Consider the following 17,516-nt stretch of genomic DNA (forward strand, 5'->3'; position numbering starts at 1 on the left):
TCCCTGAACCTTGGTTGTCTCACCTATAAAATGGGGCTGATGCAAACCCTCTCCCATTGTTGTGAGACTCGGTGACAATGTGTTAAGCCCAGCCTTGCTTGCAGGGGGTGCTCATGAATGCAGGTTTCCCGCTCCTTCCCTTAAAGCATTACCGGGAGGAGACTGGAGTCATTGGGTTTCTTTTTTTGTTGTTTTTGTTTTTGCCAAAAAGCAAAGCAAAAAGCTTAAGACGAGGTAGCAGTGCCTCTACCCCAGCGCTTTCTCCTTCTTCCATTAGGGCTGGGTAGAAATAGGAAGAAAGATGGGTCCCTGAATGGATCTCTGCCCAGCTTCCTCCCAGAGGGCTCTGGGATTCACTGCGGGTTGGAGGAAGGCATTCCTGTATCAGGCATTACAAGTCCCTGCTCAGCGGGGAGGGGGTGTGCCCTGACCCCGAGAAGGCAAGAATGTTAGGGGCCACTCCGTGTTTGTATTACTGGGGCTTTGGAGGATCTGCCGCATTGTTACTCTAAGAGGCGTTGGCCTGAACCTGCTCGTCAGCCCTGGGAGGTTTGGAGCATTGTCACCCCAGGCCTGGCAGGTTCCATTAATCACCTTCTTGTCAGTTTTGATCCTCTACCGGGAGAGCAAGAGCTCCTGCTTTGGGCTGAATCACTCCTTTTCAGAGAGAGAGCTGAGCCATCAGCGTGGGCAGGAGGGCCGGGCAGGGTCAGGGGTCAGCCCAAACCCCCAGCCTCGCCAGGCTGTTAGAACACTGGCAACGTGCCCTGGCTCTGTCCCTGCTGATACCCGTGCGTGAAGCACAGGCCCGCTTCTCTACCCCAGAAAACAAAGGGCCAGAAAGCCCTGACTCAGATCTCTCCTTTCTGATCTTGCTGAATCAGTGAAGGGGGTTCCAGGAGAACCTCATGCCTGCCGCCCCACCCAGCCCCTGGCCTCGTATCATCCAGACCCTCGTGCCTGTTGTGAGCCAGAAAGCCATTCCCAAGATGCCGTCTGCAGCAACCCTGGACCCTCGGTGAGGGGGGCCTGGGAGTCTGAGTCCAGGGTCCTCCATTGTTAGCCCTGGAATGGAGGACCTCCTATTTGGGCTTCACAGATGCCAGCTGAGGGCCTTTTCTTCCAGCCTGAATGGGGAATCCGCCTCTGGCAGGGTCTTTACCTAGTCCCTGAGTTTCTCAGCTGCATCTCAAGATACTAAGCCGAGACCCTGGCCCCAGGTCCTGGGTCACATCCTTTTATGTGGCCTCTTGGTCAAACACTCATAAGCTGGAACAGACCTCATGTGACTGGCATACTAGAAAGGGCCCTGCTCACGTTATTACAAGACTGTCTTCCTGCCCCTAAAGCAGCTAGCGTAATGGAGTGAGGAAGCCCGAGGGCCAGACTGACCCAGGGCCTCTCAACCTCAACACTATTGATATTGTGGGTCTGATAATTCTTTGCCGTGGGGACTGTCCTTTACCCTATAGGATGTTCAGCAGCATACCTGGTCTCTAGCTACCAGTAGTACCCCCAAGTTGTGACAACCAAAGTGTTCCGAGACATCATCAAATGTCCCCTGGGGAGCAAAGCACCTCCTAGCAGAGGACCGCTGAGCTTGTCTATGGGGACAGAAGTTGGAAGGGTGGTGGTATCAGGGGCGTGGAGTCAAGTAACTGACTGGGAAAAGGTGCAGGGAGCTTTATGGAATGCTGGGAATGTTCTGGGTGCTGTTTACACAGGTCACGCCTGGGTCAAAAGACATCAAGCTGGACATGTGAGCTATACATTTTACTGTATGAAAGATATACCTAAAAAATGCACCTTACTGCCAGACAGAACCAGACTTGGATTTCAGTCCTGATTCTGCCCTTAAGGTTCATTTTCCTCATGTGCAAAATGTAACAGTAGGAACCTCCTCCTGAGGTGCTGTGAAGGTTATATGAGATGATGAGTGTGAGGTACCTTCACCCAGTTCCTGCCTAGGGGGAGGGCTCTGAGGATATTCGCTGTGATAATGGATAGGGCCACTTCCTCTTTCCATGCCTGAGTTTTCCCAGCTGTGTCTGATGGTCCCTAAGATCCCTGAAGGTCTCTGTCTCTGTGACTTTTTCTGATGCTTTGGGGCCATTGCTTTCTCAGCCTAAATACTTTCAAGGCGGTTGATTCTATCAGACCAAGTGAAGTTTGTCTTCAGAGTTGCTGGGACCCCTGGAGTAGATGAAGTATTAAGAGGGATCCAGGATATCCCAGACAGAAGTTGTAGGTATAGAAAAAAGGAAGGTCGAGGGCTACGGTGACCTGGCAAAGCACAGAGCCACTTTGCAGCCACCACTTCCCTTGCAGAGGCTCCTGGCAGGCCTTTGCATTTCAGGTCCCGTTCTAATACTGGGTGGGGCTCAGAGCCTGCAGGGTGAACTCCTTAAGTGGAGGTGAAATAGAATTCGCTTGTCAAAAGGGCAGTCTCAGGCAGAATGCTGTCCCCTCTGAATCATTCCTTTTGTTAAGGATTAAAAAAAGCCACCCCCAAAAGGCACAACCCACCCTGGAGAGAGCAGAGGTAAAACTGGGCTTGTGGGAAAAAGAAGTGCAGTTGGCACCAAGTCAGAGGGTGGGGAAGGGAGGAGAGAAGACATCCAGCCCCTGTGGAGGTGTATAAAAGGTGTCCACTCTGGGGAACAGCCACAGTCCTCGGCCCAGGCCAAGCAAGCTTCTGTCTGCACCTGCTCTCAATCTTGTCCTCACCATGAGCCTCCGCCTGCAGAGCTCCTCCGCCAGCTATGGAGGTGGTTTCGGGGGTGGCTCTTGCCAGCTGGGAGGAGGCCGTGGTGTCTCTACCTGCTCAACTCGGTTTGTCTCTGGGGGATCGGTTGGGGGCTATGGAGGTGGCATCAGCTGTGGCTTTGGTGGAGGGGCTGGTAGTGCCTTTGGAGGTGGCTGCGGAGGTGGCCTTGGAGGCGGCTTTGGTGGGGGTTTTGCTGGTGGCTTTGGTGACTTTTGTGCTGGCGATGGCGGCCTCCTCACTGGCAATGAGAAGATAACCATGCAGAACCTCAACGACCGCCTGGCTTCCTACCTGGAGAAGGTGCGTGCTCTGGAGGAGGCCAACACTGACCTGGAGGTAAAGATCCGTGACTGGCACCTGAAGCAGAGCCCATCTAGCCCCGAGCGGGACTACAGCGCCTACTACAAGACCATTGAAGAGCTCCGGGAAAAGGTGAGCCCTTGGAAGCTGAGGAGGGCACTCCCATGCAGGGCAGAGCCTCCAAGGCCACGGAGGTCCCTCAGTGTCGCAGGGGACCAGGTGTTGGCAAAATTCACAGCCTTCTTGCAGGGTGAAAAGCCTCATCTTTTACTACCAAGAGTGTCCATCCCTGATGGGCTTTCTCATGCCACAGCTCCCCAAATGCATTTTCTCTCATTATTCATTTTTCTTGTTGTTATTACTCATGTCATTTTTTTTTTACTGCTTTCCAGACAGTTATGTTATTTGTGACTCGATCTCTATAATCCCAACCCACTGAGCTATTTGGAAACATGACAGGTTTAAAAGCCATTAAGAATGAACGAAATCAACAGAGAAAGAGAGACATGTTCATTCATTGCCCTGGGAATAATTGTTTACTTTGTAGGGGACCCATGCAAACTGATATTCTTAACTGGTGATGGCTAAGTGGGGGAGAGAGAGGCAGAGGCTTAGGCAGTGCTTAGCCTGCATGCCCTCTGTTGAACCCTGCCTGTTAAGCTGTGATACCAGCCTGCTGGAGCAGAAATCTACCAGCCTGGGCTGAGTCCCGGCCATGTGGAATAGGCTTTCAGTGCTTTGGAATATAAATGTTTAGACAAGAAATTCAAATGGATGGGAATATTTGTCGGATTTTCCCTCCACTCAGCTGGGAGGTCAGCTCCTGCAACGTGATTGGGAGACATACAGCACCAAGCTGAGTCCCTCCTGACTTTCAGGGGAGGGGTCTCAAGATAGTGGCCTGGGGAGGGTGCTAGTCTGAGGCTGCCGAGATATGACGAATCAAAGATGTTCTCAGCAGGTCGTTCCTCAGAAATGTACTCCCTGCTTCTTTCCCAGTGTTCTCAGGCATGGAATGTTCAAGCAATAGGAGCAATTGGAGAGAACGCAGCCCCACCCCTCACTTTACGGGAGAGCAATGGAGGCCCAGAGGGAAATGCCTTGTCCTAGCTCAAGTTAGAGGCAGAGTCCCCTGGGAACCAGGTCCTGCCCATGTTTTCCCAGCCACCTCCTCAGGCACATGGACCCCCTAGAGCAAGCTTGTCCAACCTGGGCTGCATGCGGCCCAGAATGGCTTTGATTGAGGCCCAACACAAATGTGTAATCTTTCTGAAAACATGATGAGTCTTGAAATTTTTTTAAATTAAAAAAAATTTTTTTAGCCCATCAGCTATCATTAGTGTTAGCATATTTTATGTGTGGCCCAAGACAATTTTTCTTCTTCCAATGTGGCCCAGGGAAGCCAACAGACTGGACACACATGCCCTAGAGGTTAACTTCTTTTGCATTTTGTAGATCCTGACTGCCACCATTGAAAACAACCGGGTCATCCTGGAGATTGACAACGCCAGGCTGGCTGCGGACGACTTCAGGCTCAAGTGAGTTTTTTCCCTCCCTCTCCTTTCCCAGCAGCCTCTTAGTTTAGAAAAATGCTCACCTGGCCAATGACACTGGCGCATCCCAGGAGTGAAGGTCTAGGAGAAGTATCAGAGTCCAGTGCAGGGGTAGGGGGACTGTTTAATATCATTTATGTCTCGCTTTTCCAAAAAACATTTTATTTTTTTACTATTTCAGGTATGAGAACGAGCTGGCCCTGCGCCAGAGTGTGGAGGCCGACATCAATGGCCTGCGCCGGGTGCTGGATGAGCTCAGCCTGTCTAAGACTGACCTGGAGATGCAGATCGAGAGCCTGAACGAGGAGCTGGCCTACATGAAGAAGAACCACGAGGAGGTGAGCGGGGACTGCCGGCTGCCCTGGGCTGAACCACTCCAGTGAGGAGGAACCCTCCCCTGCAGCCGGGCACAGCCCTCCACTGTGGGACCTGGAAACACTTTCCAGAACACTCTGCCAGCACTCAGACCCAAGGAGAAGGAGGACGAGGAGTCTCACACATCTTCCTTTCCCATCCCCACAGGAGATGAAGGAATTCAGCAACCAGGTGGTCGGTCAGGTCAACGTGGAGATGGACGCCACCCCAGGCATTGACCTGACCCGCGTGCTGGCAGAGATGAGGGAGCAGTATGAGGCCATGGCGGAAAAGAACCGCCGGGACGCCGAGGAATGGTTCCACACCAAGGTACCTGGCCCTCTCACCCACATGGCCAGGGGAGCGGGTGGATACAGCCCCTTGGTCAGGCTGTTTGAGTTGAGCTTCCCCATCACCTTCTTCCTGCTTGCATTGCAGAGTGCAGAGCTTACCAAGGAGGTGTCTACCAACACTGCCATGATTCAGACCAGCAAGACAGAGATCACGGAGCTCAGGCGCACGCTCCAGGGCCTGGAGATTGAGCTGCAGTCCCAGCTGAGCATGGTATGCCTGCCACCTCCTGCCTGGCGGCCACCACCTCTAGGTTTCCCCCGGGCCTGGCTCCCCATGTAACATCTTCTCTGTTGCTCCACCAGAAAGCCGGGCTGGAGAACTCGGTGGCGGAGACGGAGTGCCGCTACGCCCTGCAGCTGCAGCAGATCCAGGGGCTCATCGGCAGCATCGAGGCACAGCTGAGCCAGCTCCGCAGTGAGATGGAGTGCCAGAATCAGGAGTACAAGATGCTGCTGGACATCAAGACGCGGCTGGAGCAGGAGATCGCCACCTACCGCAGCCTGCTCGAGGGCCAGGACGCCAAGTAGGTCCTCTCCAGCCTCTTTATTTTTTTTCTTTGAGACAGAGTCTCACTCTGCTGCCCAGGCTGGAGTGCAGTCGGGCAATCTCGGCTCACTGCAACCTCTGCCTCCCGGGTTCAAGTGATTCTCCTGCCTCAGCCTCCCCAGTAGCTGGGACTATAGGCACATGCCACTATATCCAGCTAATTTTTTTGTATTTCTAGTAGAGACAGGGTTTCATGTTGGCCAGGCTGGTCTCAAACTCCTGACCTTGTGATCCGCCCACCTCGGCCTCCCAAAGTGCTGGGATGACAGGTGTAAGCCACCATGCCCGGCCTCTCCAGCCTCTTAGGATAGTGACCGCAGGACCTGTGGGTGTCAGAGCAGGCAGGGTCTTAGAGATCAGCCCCCTCATGTCAGGAGGAGACCCCTGTCTGAGTTTATGGGGACATTTCCTTGGTGCTTTCTAATTCAGGCCTCTGAGTTAGACTGGAGGGAATAGGGACCATGGAGGGAACATCTGATATTGAAAGAAATAGGAGCTTGGATTCAGCTCATCTGAACAAAGCATTACTATGGTGCTTTAACTGCCTTTAGACCCCTTGCAGAGAGATCAAGCCACCCTTGTGGTCTCAGGGCTCCGGTGGAGGGTTGGGAGTTTGGATAATCCAGAGGAAGGACAAACACTCTGATCTTGGGGCCAGTAATATCTCCCCTTGAGACCTCTCAGACAGACATACACAGACAAGACAGGCAGACAGACAGTCCTGGCAGGCACCTGATGCTGCTGCCCCTTGAGTTGGGGCACAGCTCGGAGGCACTAGAGTCCAGCCCAGGGGCTCCAAATAAGAACCCAAGGCACTCCCCCAGAGGAATAGGTAAGCACCTGCCCTTGGTTACCCTCTGCTCATGGCTGCCCCTCTCCTCTCTTCCAGGATGATTGGCTTCCCCTCAGCAGGTAAGGGAACAGCCCCACGGACTGGGCTGGGACGGGTGAGGTGGAGTTAGGCTCCTGTTTATGGCCAGATGGGGTGGGAGCTGGCTGGGATGGAGGGAGCCAGTGCTGAGATCTCCAGTGTAGGGAGCAGGAGAGCTGGGATGGAAGTGGTCATTTCCTCATCAATTTTCCTTTCAAAATTGATGGCTCTGCCCCATAGAGCTGTTTAGCTGTCTTGGCAAGAGCCACCTTTGGGGTAAATAAAGAGTCCTACCCACGCACCATCTGACTAATGAGGAGTTTGTGAGCCCACCTGGGGGGCCCTGTCCTGGCTGCAGGTGAGTCATCTCCAGTCTGAGCATGTCTTGTCTCCTGTTTCCCAGGAAACGTCAGCCCTCGTAGCACCTCTGTTACCACCACTGCCAGTGCCTCTGTCACCACCACCTCCGGTCGCCGCACTTCTGATGTCCGTCGGCCTTAAATCTGCCTGGTGTCCCCTCCCTCTGTCTTCAGCACCTGGAGGAGGAGAGAGCTGACAGTTCCCCGCAGGAGAGAGGAGGGTCTGCCGGACCCCAGGCTCAGTCCCTCTGTCCTCAGGATCCGGGTCCTGACTCTTCCCTAGTTCCTGGGGATGGGCCTCCCATCTCTTCTCTTCCCGCTGGATCTCCCTCCTCCATGACCTGGCTACACTTGGGTTTCTCAACTTCTCTACCTAAAAGAAAAGATAATTCAATAAAGTTTCCTGCCTTTCTGCAAACGTAGTTTTGATTCTGGCCTGGTTTCTGTGGTGGCCGCTGCTGCGGCCCTGGTTTGGGAGGCGAGAGGGACACAGCTGGGCGGAGCAGCAAATCCAGACCAGGACAGGCCTGGGGGGCGTCCTATCGAGGAAGGACAGATGCAGCCCCATGGGCCATCTGAGCACACAGGCACAACAACGGCAAACACAGAGGACCCGGGCAGCTCACAGACCATGGTGTCCCGCAGACACGGACAGACGGAACACAGCAGAGATGGCGCAGGGGCACAGGAGCCAGTTCCACAGCCTAGCAGATGAGGATGTTCAGTCAGAAAGGCAGCAACACGATGACAGCAGAGTCAAGTGAGGGGAAATGTGGGTGAAAAGTACGGAGGCTTCCGGTTTCCAGGTTCTCCAGGATAAAGGGCAAGGAAGCAAAGCCTGCCACTCCCAACCAGCCCTGGGACCAGCTCCCTGGCTGGCCGCGGCACTGCCCTGGCCCCCTTCTCTCTGCAAAGCCTCCTTGCCCTTTATCCTGGAGAACCTGGAAACCTGAGCCAGGAGCCAGGAGTCATCTGGGCCTCCTCTTTCTCCCTCCCCTGCTTCACAAGTGCTTCCCGTGGGCACCGCATTGGCTATAACGTCCTTCCTGGTCCTCACTATGGGCACGTGGGGGCAGCCTCCTCGCTGGCCTCCCTACCCGCTTGCTCCACACTCCAGCAGGAGCGATTGCTGGAAACTGAGTCTTCTTCTTAGCTTAGAGATACCCCAATCGCTCCCCGCTGGCCACTGAGGAAAGCCTAGCCTCCTCACCTGCCTCCCGGTCCTGGTGATGCAGCCTTTTCTGGCCTCTCCCCAGCTCTGGCTACTACACTAGTCTCCCTTGCCCACCAAAGTTCCTGCCACCCCAAACTGCCCTGGAGGAAGCAGGCAGGTGGCTGGGGACCCTGGGATTTTGTTCGATGAGAGACCTCTGTCTGAGCCAGCTTTCTCTCCTCTTTCTCTCCACACTCCTGTCTTTGTTTTATTGGAGACTACCAGTTTTTTTTTTTTTTTTTTTCTTCTCTAGATGGAGTCCTGTTCTGTCCGCTAGGCTGGAGTGCAGTGGTGCAATCTTGGCTCACTGCAACCTCTGCCTCCTGGGTTCAAGCGATTCTTCTGCCTCAGCTTCCCAAGTAGCTGGGACTACAGGCATACGCCACCACATCCAGCTAAATTTTGTATTTTTAGTAGAGATGGGGTTTCTCCATCTTGGCCAGGATGGTATCAATCTCTGACCTCATTATTCATCTGCCTTGGCCTCCCAAGGTGCTGGGATTACAGGCATGAGCCACCGCACCCAGCCTGGAGACTACCAGTTTTTTATTTAAAATTCATACTGAGATGGACACCCCCTCCTCTGCAGCAGCTGGCTGTGGCGGAGCACACTTGGATGTTCACATGTGTGTGCTCATCTGTCCTAGCACTGACAGCGTGCTCCAAGTGGGCAGGGCTGTGCCTTCCTCAAAGCTGGGGGGGTCTCTCATCCAACAGAGTGCAGGCAGGCTCCATCAATGCTGAGATGAATGAACAAGCTGGGGAAATGTCCCTCCGGTGCCATTTGATTTTTGTCAAGGGGCTTAAGGCAGAGGCTAGATGGAGTTTCAGCGCTTTGGCCATCTGCAACCTTCCTCTGTCAGCATCCTTCTATTCCCTCCCTTCCCATCTCCTGCGCCCCTGTGGAGTTTATTCTCCCCCTTCATTGTCTTCCTTCTCTTCCCCCACCTCAATCCCTGCCTATGGACTGCACACAGTTGTCTTTTTTTTTTTTTTTTTTTTTTTTTGGTTGGGAGTTTTGCTGTCACCCAGGTTGGAGGTCAACAGTGGGATCTTGGCTCACTGCAACGTCCCCATCCTGGGTTCAAGCAATTCTCCTGTCTCAGCCTCCTGAGTAGCTGAGATTACAGGCACCTGCTACCACGCCCAGCTAATTTTTGTATATTTAGTAGAGACAGGGTTTCATCATGTTGACCAAGCTGGTCTTGAACTCCTGACCTCAGGGGATCCACCTGCCTGGGCCTCCCAAAGTGCTGGGATTACAGGCATGAGCCACAGCCCCTGGCCCACACAGTTGTCTTATTCACACAGTGGCCGCTCAGACATGCCTGGCCCAGCTTGCTAAGCCAGCAGAAAGGTGTCCACCCTCCACCATTCCAGATCCCACCCCAGACCCTGCCACCAGCACTATGGAGCAAGGTGGGGCTCAGCGCAAGTTCACGTGCCTGGAACCGAGCCCGGAGCTGAGGCATCAAAGAGAAACAGGACATGCCCTTGCTCGAAGCACCTTTTTACATTGTTGGTGACCTATTTGGTCAGCAGCTATCTATTGAGTGACCACTGAATACCAGGCACTGTGTGGGGTCCCAGCAAAAGAGAGGCAGATGACAGAAAGCCTCTGTCTTCAAGGAGTCCATGGGTTGGCAGGAAGGGAGGAGGAGACACCCACACCAATAAACTGTCAGTCTTCAAAACTCTGCTCAGGTCCCAGCGTTTGCTCTAAGTCTTCTCTGGTCTTCCCCACTGATCTCAGCAAGGCTCTGTGCTTTCAGCAGTTACCAGGTGCAATGTTCGTGGAGCCTAGAGCCACAGGAACCTGATTTGCATTTGTAATCCTGGGCAAGTGACTTAACCTTCCTGGCCTCATTCCTCATCTGCTGAGTCTTCCTTCTTCATAGGTTATTGAAGTCAAGTGCTCAGAACAGTCACTGGCGCATAGTAAGTGCTCAGTAAACAAGATACCTCTGGTCATGACCTTTCTGGTTCTCTTTTCTAAGCTATGAGTTCCTTCCGGGTAGGGTCCGTTTCATCGTCAATCTCATCCTTACACCTAGAATGGTGTAAGGGCTCAATAAACTGTAAGCCTTATAAGGGCTCAATAAATCTACTGAAGGGAGAAACGAGGGAATAAATAGACACAAGCTATGGGAAACGAAAGTGGTAGGCAAGCATTGCACAGAGGGCACAGGAAACAGGAGCCCCTACCCTAGATTGAGAGAGGAGCCTGGGGCCTCAATGCTGAGCTACCCTGGCTGCTCCAAGGCACCCTGGGGTCCAGATCCCGGGCCTTACTGGGCCTGGGGAAGCCCCTCTTCCTGAGACCCTGGGCAAGGCTATTTAGGGGCAGCTCCCTCATTTTCTGAGCTAGTTTTGCAGAACATGGTGGGGTATGAGGGTAGTCGCCCATGGGAGCAGTGAAATGAGCCACACTCTAGGCCCAGTGGGGACTCTGGCCTGGGAGGCTTTCACCCAGACCCCAGGGAGGACACTGAGAAGCTGGGCCCCATCTGAAGACCTCTGTGGCCCCATCAGGAATGCCGGGGAAGCTGAGAGGGCAGGCCAGGAGCAGGCGTTTCTGCCGAAGCTAACCCAGGAGGCTTCCTGAGCCGGAAGTAGAGGGTAGTCATCCCAGCTCTGTGGCCTGAAGGGTGGGAAATCCGCCTCATTCTGCCTGGGACTCAACCCTTTAACATCTGTGTGGGGTGGCCATTCAAGAGAGGGCAGATTTAGCAGTCCTGCTGGGTCAGGGCTCCCCCTCCCGGGGCTGACCTCGGTGCCACGCCCATGCCAGTCTCACACGGCTGCTTCCCAGTGCTGTGGCTATGAGGAAACAGCCCCTTTTGACTGGCAACTGGCTCATCTCCATGCCAATGACTGTTTGTGAATGAGGCCAGGTCAGCACCAGAGATGCCAGAATGAAAGAGATCACGGAAAGGGGAACACAGTAGCACATCCTTTATTCTCATCTTTCATTTCATTCTGTCTTTACAGCAGTCCTGTGAACTGGGGCAGCTGTGCCCGTTTTACACACGGAAAGACTGAGGTCGGGACGAGGTGAAAGACCTGCCCAACGGGAGAGCTGGGACCTGAGGTTCCAATGTGCTTTCAAAGACTGGGACTGGTTCTTTGCCAAGGGTCAAGCATTCAGCTCCAGGATCTGGGGGAGAAGCAAGGTTGCCTCCCAGACCCCAAAGCCTAGGGGATGGAGGAATCAACCTGTGATGTTCCTGAGTTGTGTTGGCGCCTCAGAGCCAGGTCAGGTCCTGGAGGGAGGAGGGCAGCGGTGCCCCACACAGGTGGAGAGGCTCCTGGCGCTTCAGCCACCTCCCCCTCACCCTGAGCAGCAGGCACCTCCCTCTCTTCCGGGCTCCGCCCTGGGGAATGGGCCAGGCTGCTGCCCTCCTCAATGCTGTCCCGCCCGGGCCCTGCAGGGGGCAGCCTTACCCCAGAAAGCAGGTCGGTGCCTCGGTGGCCACCTGCTGGGACACAGGGGGGCCTGGTCTCAACATGAGGCCCCATCTGGTCCCCAGCTGGGCCCTTGACAAGCAGGGTGTGGCTGCAGGCGGATTCCAGGCCTGAGACCCCCTTGGTGCCTATTCCCCCTTTGTGTTGGGTGAGAGCTTGGAGGATCCACAGGAGACCCTGAGTATGAGGAGGGGTGCCTGGGCCTTCCCGGCAAAGGGACTCTCACCATCCCAGAAGCCACAGCAGCGGGTACAGAGCGACAGGTGTGATGATGGACTCTTCCAGCTTTTTTTTTTTTTTTTTTGAGACAGAGTCCTGCTCTGTCACCAGGCTTCAGTGCGGTGGTATGATCTTGGCTCACTGCAACCTCTGCCTCCTGGGTTCAAGCGATTCTCTTGCCTCAGCCTCCCAAGTAACTGAGATTACAGATGTGTGCCACCACGCCCAGCTAATTTTTGTATTTGTAGTAGAGACAGGGTTTCACCATGTGGGCCAGACTGGTCTGGAACTCCTGACCTCAGGTGATCTGCCCACCTCGGCACCTGAGAGTGCTGGGATTACAGGCATGAGCCGCCGCGCCCGGCCACTTCCAGCTTTTCTTATCCAGCTGCTGGGGCCCTTCCTACCTCCCTGCCTGGGTCAGGGCATCTGAGGGCTGCCCAGGGACCTGCCCTCGTTTGGATGGTATCCCTGGGGCTGTTGGTGGCTGGGGCAGAGCAGAATATGTGGACTGTGTCCCTTCGAGCAGGGGCTCCGACAGAGCTGAGCACACTTCACACCCTCCATACTCCTGCAGAGTTTGAGAGAAAGTAAGTGGTTGGGGGGTGCTGCCGAGGCTTGCACGGGCACCTGTTGGGGTGGGTATTTGGGGGACTTGGCCAAGAGCTGGTATCCATTTTTATGAACAGTCATAATGACTCTGTGGCTTCTTTCATCTAAGGATCTCAGGCCAGTTTGAAAGTAAAATCCATAGTGTCAGGCATGGTTAATCACAGCCTGGAGCCTGCAGTCTGGTTTGCAGGCACGCTGTTGTTCGTAGGAAGAGAGCTGAATCAGCTGCATGCCGGCCCCTGTAAATGCAGAACAATCGAACAGCGTGTTTGGGAAATTCGCTTTATGGTTGAGCTAAGTGATACTTGAATCCAGGGGACGCTAGACACTGAGGTCCCAGATCTTTTCTCCCAGTGGGCCTGGCTGTGCGTCTCCCACAGTCACAGCTTCTCCAAGCACACCAGGGAGAGAAAGGACGCTCTGAAATGCTCCAACCATAAAAGTGAGGCGGGGGAGTTAGGGACTCAGTGGGTCCGAGCAGAAGATGGTGGACTCTTCCAGATGGGAGCTGGCCGCCAGTGCAGCTTTGCAGGGAGAGCTGGCCCCAGGTGAGAAGGCAGTGGGCCCTGAGATGCGGGAGGCTGAGCTTGGCCACAAGAGGACCAGAGAGGTACGGCTTAACACTGGGGTCAGGGTGGCTCTCTGGGCATCTACCATGTCAAAAGCAGCTTGCAGCAGAACCTCGAAGTCCTGGGCAAGTGCAAAAACCACACCCCAGTGGGAGAGAAAATACTTTTGTATTTTAGAAGAGATGAGATTCCTAGGGTAACTTTGGGCCTGGTAAAGTGGGACTTTGAAGGCCCGATTAAGGTCAAGGCCTGATGGGGGTTCAGGACCAGGCTGGGAACAGCAGGTTGGGAAGCTGGACCCCTGCTCCTCGCAGGGCCCTAGACTCTCAAGAGAAGCCACTGCTCGGGACCAGGACCAGCGCTGTGGAGGGGCACCCAGGCAGTGGGTGGTAGCGGGGGAACCTCCTTCATTGCTGAGTGCCTGTTCAAATGGTCCTGAGCCTGGTGAGGCCGGTAATAGCAGGGGGCAGGTGGATATTTGTGGCACAGTCGGGGGGTGGGAAATGGAGCAGACAGAGACTTGCCAAATCTTGCCCAGGAAGGTCTGAGTCACCATGCTGAAGGCAGCTGCTGTCAGGGCGGAATGTCACTGAGGTGGCCAGGATGGGAGGCAGGATAATTCAGTCTCCACATTTCCAAGTACTGTTTGGACTTGGGAGGGCGAGAACGGCATCCACTGAGAGCAGGTGTGAGAGGACAGAAAGGCACAACTCTCCAAGGGAAGCCTTCTATGCCTGAGAACAGCCAGCCATGGTGACAGGCCACCAGGGGAGGAAGGAAGAAACAGCAGCATTTGTTGGCCAAGGCTCCCAACCCGTGATGCTTCCTCCCTGAGGGTTTCAGACACAGGACACTCAGTTAGATCAGAATTGCAGCTAAACAACACACACACACACACACACACACACACACACACACTCTCTCTCTCTCTCTCTCTCTCTCTCTCTCTCTCTCTCTCTCTCTCTTTCTCTCTCTCCCTCTCTCTGTGTGCTTCAAATATCACATTTTAAAAATTTGCTAAATTTGGCAATTCTCTCTTTATTAGGTCTGTGAATGGCCCTGAGTTTTTCACCATCAAAACCGAAAAAACAAGACTTTTCCTGGATTCTTTGGAAAAGTTACACTGGTGGCCAGAAAGGTTTTAATTGTAGGGCTTCCCCCTTCTGTAATGCGTTCTTCAACTTTGTGAACCTGTGATTGCATGCCTGCACTTGAATCCACCCTAAGCTCTCAGTGGATTTGGCTTGAGCTGTTGACGGGGTTATTTGACGCGGAATATATAGGACCCTGCTTTTCAGGGAAGGGGCCCGGGATCCCAGGTGCTTTGTTGCTTGAACACATCCTTTGTTCCAAGGAAAAATCAATTGTGTGGAGGAAATGAGGATGAGCTGTGGGTCTCCCAGGGTCCTGGGTGACTGCTGGGTGCTGAGTGGGTCTGAAGAGGTTAAAACATGAAATCAGCATTTCTTCTGGTGGAAAATTCTCTAGGATCTAGGTGTGTGGACCTCAAGGGTGGAAGAGGCAGTGGGAGAAAACCTAAAGGGTGGAACTGAAATCAGCAGGCTGCTCTCACAAACCACTGGTCTTCTGCGGAGATTTTATTCTCATTGGTGCCCATTTGTGGGCAGCCTGGCTACCCCATAGACTGCTGTCTGGTTTGCTTCCTCCGCTGTCTTTGAGGCCCTTGGGTGGTGGTGACCAGCACAGCCTGGCCAAAGCCCAGAGAAGCAGAAAAAGATGCCGTGCTCGAAAAACCCCCTTCCTCCTGGGCACACTGTGACAGCTATGCCTTGTACTTGGGAGGGGCTGTACAGAGCTGGGCAGAGGGAGACTTGGGCCTGACATTTTGGGTCTTTGCCCACGGAGAACCTTGGTTTTCAGACAGAAGTTCATTTGAGTGTGCAGACTTCTTTCTGCCAAAGAAGGGGCCACAAATTCAGCGGCTGATGTTGAATTTGGTGGCCTTCCAAGATGGGCTCGGTGAAAGGCCAGCACGCTTTCTGTTCCTATGGCAGCAGTTACCTACTTCCCCTTTCCCCAAGCTGGGATCGTGGTGGACAGGACGTCCTGTCAGCACTGCAGACTGCAGGTAGGGTGAAGGCTTTTGGAAGCTTCTAGAGTAAGTGTCAGAGACCAGATGGAGACTCCTAGCTCCATCTAGGAGGAGACGACGGCAGCTCGGGACACAATCCCAGACCCTACCTCTCTGGGCAGCTGTCTTTTCTCAGACTACTGGGTTAGGCCTCTGAATTAGTGTTCCATTAAACCAGGGTGGGCGGAAACAGCGTTGGACTGGGGTTCTGACTTTATGGGTTCTAAGAGCAGTTTCAGTCTCTTAAATCTGTGAAACCATTTCCTGTTTATGAAGCCCCTTTGGATGTAGTGATTGTGGCGTTATGACCTCCACTGAACTATTGTGAAAGCCGAGGCTTGGAGGGACCCTGCAGCTTGAACTCCACTCTTGCCGAGTCCAGCCTCAGGGCCCTTGCCCCTGCTGTTCAGCCCTCTATTCTCTGAATCCCTTCCTCTGCAAAGCAAAGTCTTTGACTCAGTTGGCCAGAGATGCCATTTCAGGCCTGACATGCTGGGATGCTGGCTCAGTGTCCCTGTGACAATGCACCGCTGATCCGGCCTTCTCGGGGAACAGCCTGGGAGGGGGTTAATGCTGCCACTTGGCCTGCGGAGGGAAAGCCAGGAGGAAGCCTGCACCATTGCTCTCTGGGTGTGCGGTGCTGGAGGCAAAGGGAGATCTGAGGCCCATGGGTGTTTGGACAGAACATGAAACCCAGTCGTGTCATGGGCTTGAACCTCCTTGATGCTTCTTCATTCTGAGGATCAATGCCAGAGAAGGGACAGGGCAGTGGGGATGGTGAATGAATCACAGACACATCCAGGCAACTCCTGGGACCCACAGCGTGTGCTCGGTTACCTGATCCTATACTGTCTGAGATCATGGGTGCCAGCTCATTGTCCAGGCCCTTCCTTGTTCACACTGGGGCTCTGAGGCCCAGTGTACTGGGGCCTCATGCTGTACTGGAATTTGGGGCAGAGCTGGGCCTGGAGTCCAGGTCTCTTAACCCTTAGCCCAGTGCACTTTTGACTGATGTTAGAAAAATGGTCTCAGAATATGATTCTACTTTGAAATAAAACCTGATGCAGGGCAGCCCTGGTTTATACAACCGTGAACAACTGGAAGTTCTCCCTGGCTGGGCTAGCACGGGAGGGGGCGGCCTCTTAGAGCTGCCAGGGGAGGAGAGCAACCCTGAGCCCTGGGTTCTTGTCTCTGATACAGGTCGAGCGTTTGTTGCTGTAAGCCTTACCCCATCCTGTGTTGTCCCAGGCTGCTGGGTGGGAGAGGGAAGAGGAATTCCTCCCCAAGTCTCTCTCCGCACTTCCCTTGGGTCGGGGGTTGGCTGTGCAAGTCAAAAATAAGGAAAAAGGCGGGACATTGAGGGCAGCTGAAAGACTTTCTCCTTTGACGAGCTGGTCACCTGCTCCAGGGAAGGTACAGTCCACTCTCCACAGCCCTAGGGGTGCCTCCCTGGTCCACAGCGGCCCTTGTGATGCTCAGGTGAGAATGATGGGGGTATTTGGACCTTCGGATCAGCAGACTCCTTGCTTATTCAGTTGTCCTGAGAGAAACCTAGAATCAGCCTCAGTTATGGATCGTACAGTACAGGGTTTAAAACAAAAAAGAAAATGAGAGTATTAACTTCAGAAGCCAGCCAGCCATAGATCCCAAACAGAGAAGAGCTGTGCAAAGGGCTTGGTGCGGGCTGCCCTTGGGCCCATTTTGCAGGACAAGCATGCTGTGTCACAAACAAGGTAAACTGAGGCATAGGTATATTGAGGACTTGCCTGAGTGGGCCCAACAGGGACAGCCAGACTCCGCACTATTGTCCCAGAAAATCAAGTAGGGGATACTTAGGGGAGTTTGGGTCAGAGCCCCAGTCTTGGTCCTGATAGTCCGGTGGTTCTCAGCTGGGGGTGGTTTTGTCCCCTGACCCCCAACTCCGGGGACATTTGGCAATGTCTGTAGACATTTTTGGTTGTCAATACTGGGGCAGGGGGTGGCTACTGGCATCTGGCGGTATAGTCCAGGGACACTGCCAAACGTTTTACAATGCACAGGGCAGCCCTGAACAGCAAACAATGACCTGGCACAAAGGGCTGAGGTTGGAAACCCTGTGACGATCCACTCCTAGGCCCCGCCGGGAGAACTGCGGAGATTGGATGGTTGTAAGGATGTCATTACTAGGGCAACTGGGGCTCTGGGGGCTGATGGTCTCCTCTTGCTCCCAGAGGCACTGCACGGGGGGCCACTGCCAGCTGCT

General features: G+C 54.1%; 1 protein-coding gene across 1 annotated transcript; it reads left to right on the forward strand.

Moving 5' to 3' along the window:
- Positions 1–2,432: 2,432 nt before the first annotated feature.
- Positions 2,433–7,523, forward strand: KRT13 (keratin 13). The gene is made up of 8 exons (XM_032279709.1): positions 2,433–3,199; positions 4,523–4,605; positions 4,802–4,958; positions 5,143–5,304; positions 5,413–5,538; positions 5,631–5,851; positions 6,764–6,786; positions 7,149–7,523. The coding sequence occupies exons 1-8, from the start codon at positions 2,729–2,731 to the stop codon at positions 7,244–7,246; spliced, it is 1,341 nt and encodes a 446-aa protein (XP_032135600.1). The 5' UTR covers positions 2,433–2,728; the 3' UTR covers positions 7,247–7,523.
- The last annotated feature ends 9,993 nt before the right edge of the window (positions 7,524–17,516 follow it).

Source organism: Sapajus apella, unplaced genomic scaffold (assembly GCF_009761245.1).
Source record: "Sapajus apella isolate SASKATOON/1434 unplaced genomic scaffold, GSC_monkey_1.0 scaffold12, whole genome shotgun sequence".
Lineage (NCBI taxonomy): Eukaryota > Metazoa > Chordata > Mammalia > Primates > Cebidae > Sapajus > Sapajus apella.